Raw genomic sequence first — 2,571 nt, 5'->3', positions numbered from 1 at the left:
TCAAAACTTTTTTATAAATTAATTGTTTTGAATTTTTAATATTTAATTACCAATAAGACAACACTCACAATCCACTAAATATACAACTCAAACTTACCCTACTCACAATCTATCAAATATACAACTCAAACTTACCCTTAAAAAGGATTTTGGATCATATTAACCAAAAATATGAATGCAAATATATGGAATATTAGACTCCCCACTTTGGAAATGGCTAATTTGGGGCCTATTCGAGTATAGGGATAGCCTCCATCTGAACAGTTAGACTACTTTCAAAATGGCTAATTTGGAGCAAGCTCGGGCATAAACATAGACTCTTTGCGTTCATAACTAGATGGGATGTTCATTCTGAAACCTTTGATTCCGAAAGATTCGTGGAAGTTTATTCGTGACGCTGCCGCGTCTGGTGGGCAGTCAACTATGCCCAATAAGATTTTGACACGCTTCATTACCTTCAATCGCTAAAAACAGTATAACATTCGCGTGTCAGCGGTCGGTGTTTATACATTATAAAACACATGCTGTAACCTATCTCTCAGGTTGCAGTCAAAGGCGCGTATATCCGGTCCGTGTATGGTGTATGTATCGCACGCTTCATCTCATTCCACAGCAGAATATATAACAAGGCGGGGGGCTAAACTTCAGTTAAAACGCCCCACTTTCCAGTCGCTTTAGCTAGAGTTTTCTGTAACTATTTGTCGTTCAATTAGCTGGAAAGTCGAAACTTCAATTGATTAAGCAATTTGAACAATGTATATATCAAAATCTGCAACTCTATCAATCACCGGATTCCAGCTAACCGAAGGCTTTGTAGCTATCCCATAGTGTACCGCCTATAAAAGAGCACTGGTGCATTTGATTAGTAATCCCCAGTTTTTGCTTTCCTAGTCCGGAATGCACTCAGACGGACAAGACACTGCTTCGATACAGCGCCCATCTGAAGCAGACTTAGATTTCCAAGACTCTGATGACCTTCAAGAAATAGTATGGCGAGATGTGGATCAGATGAATAAAGTTACTACACGAGAAAGCCAAATAGTTGCAGAACAGTTACGCAGGAAACGAATGAAATATTTGTCTACACAACTGAAGTCTCTCTTGCCCGCCACTCCTCCCAAGGTAATCAATTAGCCATAGTCTAATGAGGCCATTTTTTTGGCTTTTTGGCTTGAATTTATTTTGGTAATATGATTGATTCGAGGTGATCGTTTATATGCCTAAATTATATATTTAGTTTCTTCTTACAGATTGACAGATGTGGATTATACGAGGAAGCCATCAATTACATCAGAAAGCTTGAGGAAGATCTCCGTCAACTGCAGAGAAAGAGAGACCATCTGCTGGGGATCCAATGTGGTAAAACAGCAAACGAAAACATAGAGCATAAAGTGACTGTGGAAATTTATGACAGGGAAGCAATCATTAGTATTACTAGCCAAAGAAGGCCGAGATATATGTGGAGGATTTTGGAGGAGCTTAAAACGCATGGTCTAGATGTGGAGACCTCGCAGCTTTTTACAGGAGAATCCTTTGTGCTTCTATACTTTCATGCCAATTTTAGAGACGATATTTCTCAGGATCCTCTTCAGATCAGGAGTTCTCTAGAATGTAAGCTTAAATCAACTTATTAGATTCTTATATCCCATTCTTGGGGTGAAATTCGGACCGTTGCAGATTGCTCTGCTCTAATGGCATTGACTACTGCACATTACTGTCATTTCACTACTAGTTTTACTGATGGTGTTTATTTCTGAGAATGATAAGTAAAATGTTTTCTGCAAAGCTTGATGGCAGCAAGTGACTGTACTTAGAATCAAAATTATTCTGTGCATCAAGAATCTCCGGAATCCAATCTGAAAGGAAGACCTGGGTTGTATCATTATAAATACAAGTTCTAAACAGACATAATTTGGCTTCATCTATGAATTTCTTTATTGTTATTTCTATGGGCAGTTGTTTTCCTAGTGAGTGTGGTCACACTATTAAGCTCAAATGCAAAAATATTACCTAAGGAAAATGTTTTCAGACAAGGCATTTTTCGTTGGAAACAAATGTGGTTTGGACGGATTACTTGGGGGGCGGGGGATTTCATTTTTCCTTACGATAATGCGCTCTATGAGTATCTTAGCATACTTTACCATCATATGTATTACAGTTCTTTTACGTGACTCTCAAGTACTCCTTGTGAAGAGTGTATCTCCACCCTGTAACAAACTCATTTATACATTGTAACTTATAGTCCAGTGTCCACTCTGTGATGTGTTTAGTTTATTTATTACTCGGATTGTAAAACTTGGCGTAGCAAAAAATCAGCAAGGTCGTTAAGTCTAAAACTTGATAAAGTTGGTAAAAAACCTCACAAAAAAAACATAAACTCGGTTTCCGAAAATCACGCGAAGTGCATGATATGACTGCTGGGGCGGATGGCTTTTGCTCCTCTAGCCGGGATCGATTCCTGCGGCTGTGTTTTGTTGTGGACCTCGCGCTTTGGTCATCTGCTGGCTTCGGTATTATGAACGATTTGTAACGGCTATGCCGTAAAAATTCTGAAATTCTGCTGGCTTCGGC

At 38.9% G+C, this 2,571-nt stretch overlaps 1 protein-coding gene across 1 annotated transcript; it reads left to right on the top strand.

Annotated features, from left to right (window-relative positions):
* Positions 1–667: 667 nt before the first annotated feature.
* On the top strand, positions 668–1,899 carry LOC149187450 (uncharacterized). The gene is made up of 2 exons (XM_089412819.1): positions 668–1,122; positions 1,251–1,899. Exons 1-2 carry the CDS (start codon positions 898–900, stop codon positions 1,632–1,634), a joined length of 609 nt encoding a protein of 202 aa, XP_089268945.1. The 5' UTR covers positions 668–897; the 3' UTR covers positions 1,635–1,899.
* Positions 1,900–2,571: the final 672 nt, after the last annotated feature.

This window comes from Pinus tabuliformis, chromosome 3_1, assembly GCF_031772625.1.
Source record: "Pinus tabuliformis cultivar Carrire ecotype Pingquan chromosome 3_1, CPIR1, whole genome shotgun sequence".
NCBI classification, from domain to species: domain Eukaryota; kingdom Viridiplantae; phylum Streptophyta; class Pinopsida; order Pinales; family Pinaceae; genus Pinus; species Pinus tabuliformis.
Note: the sequence above shows the minus strand (reverse complement) of the source record. Positions and strands in the feature narration are given on the sequence as shown.

What these genes read in the sequence shown, in the direction of transcription:
- LOC149187450 (XM_089412819.1), top strand. Translation starts at nt 898, where the DNA reads ATGCACTCAGACGGACAAGACACTGCTTCGATACAGCGCCCATCTGAA. An exon ending in TGCCCGCCACTCCTCCCAAG is followed by an intron (nt 1,123 to 1,250) that starts GTAATCAATTAG and finishes TTCTTCTTACAG; the next exon opens with ATTGACAGATGTGGATTATA.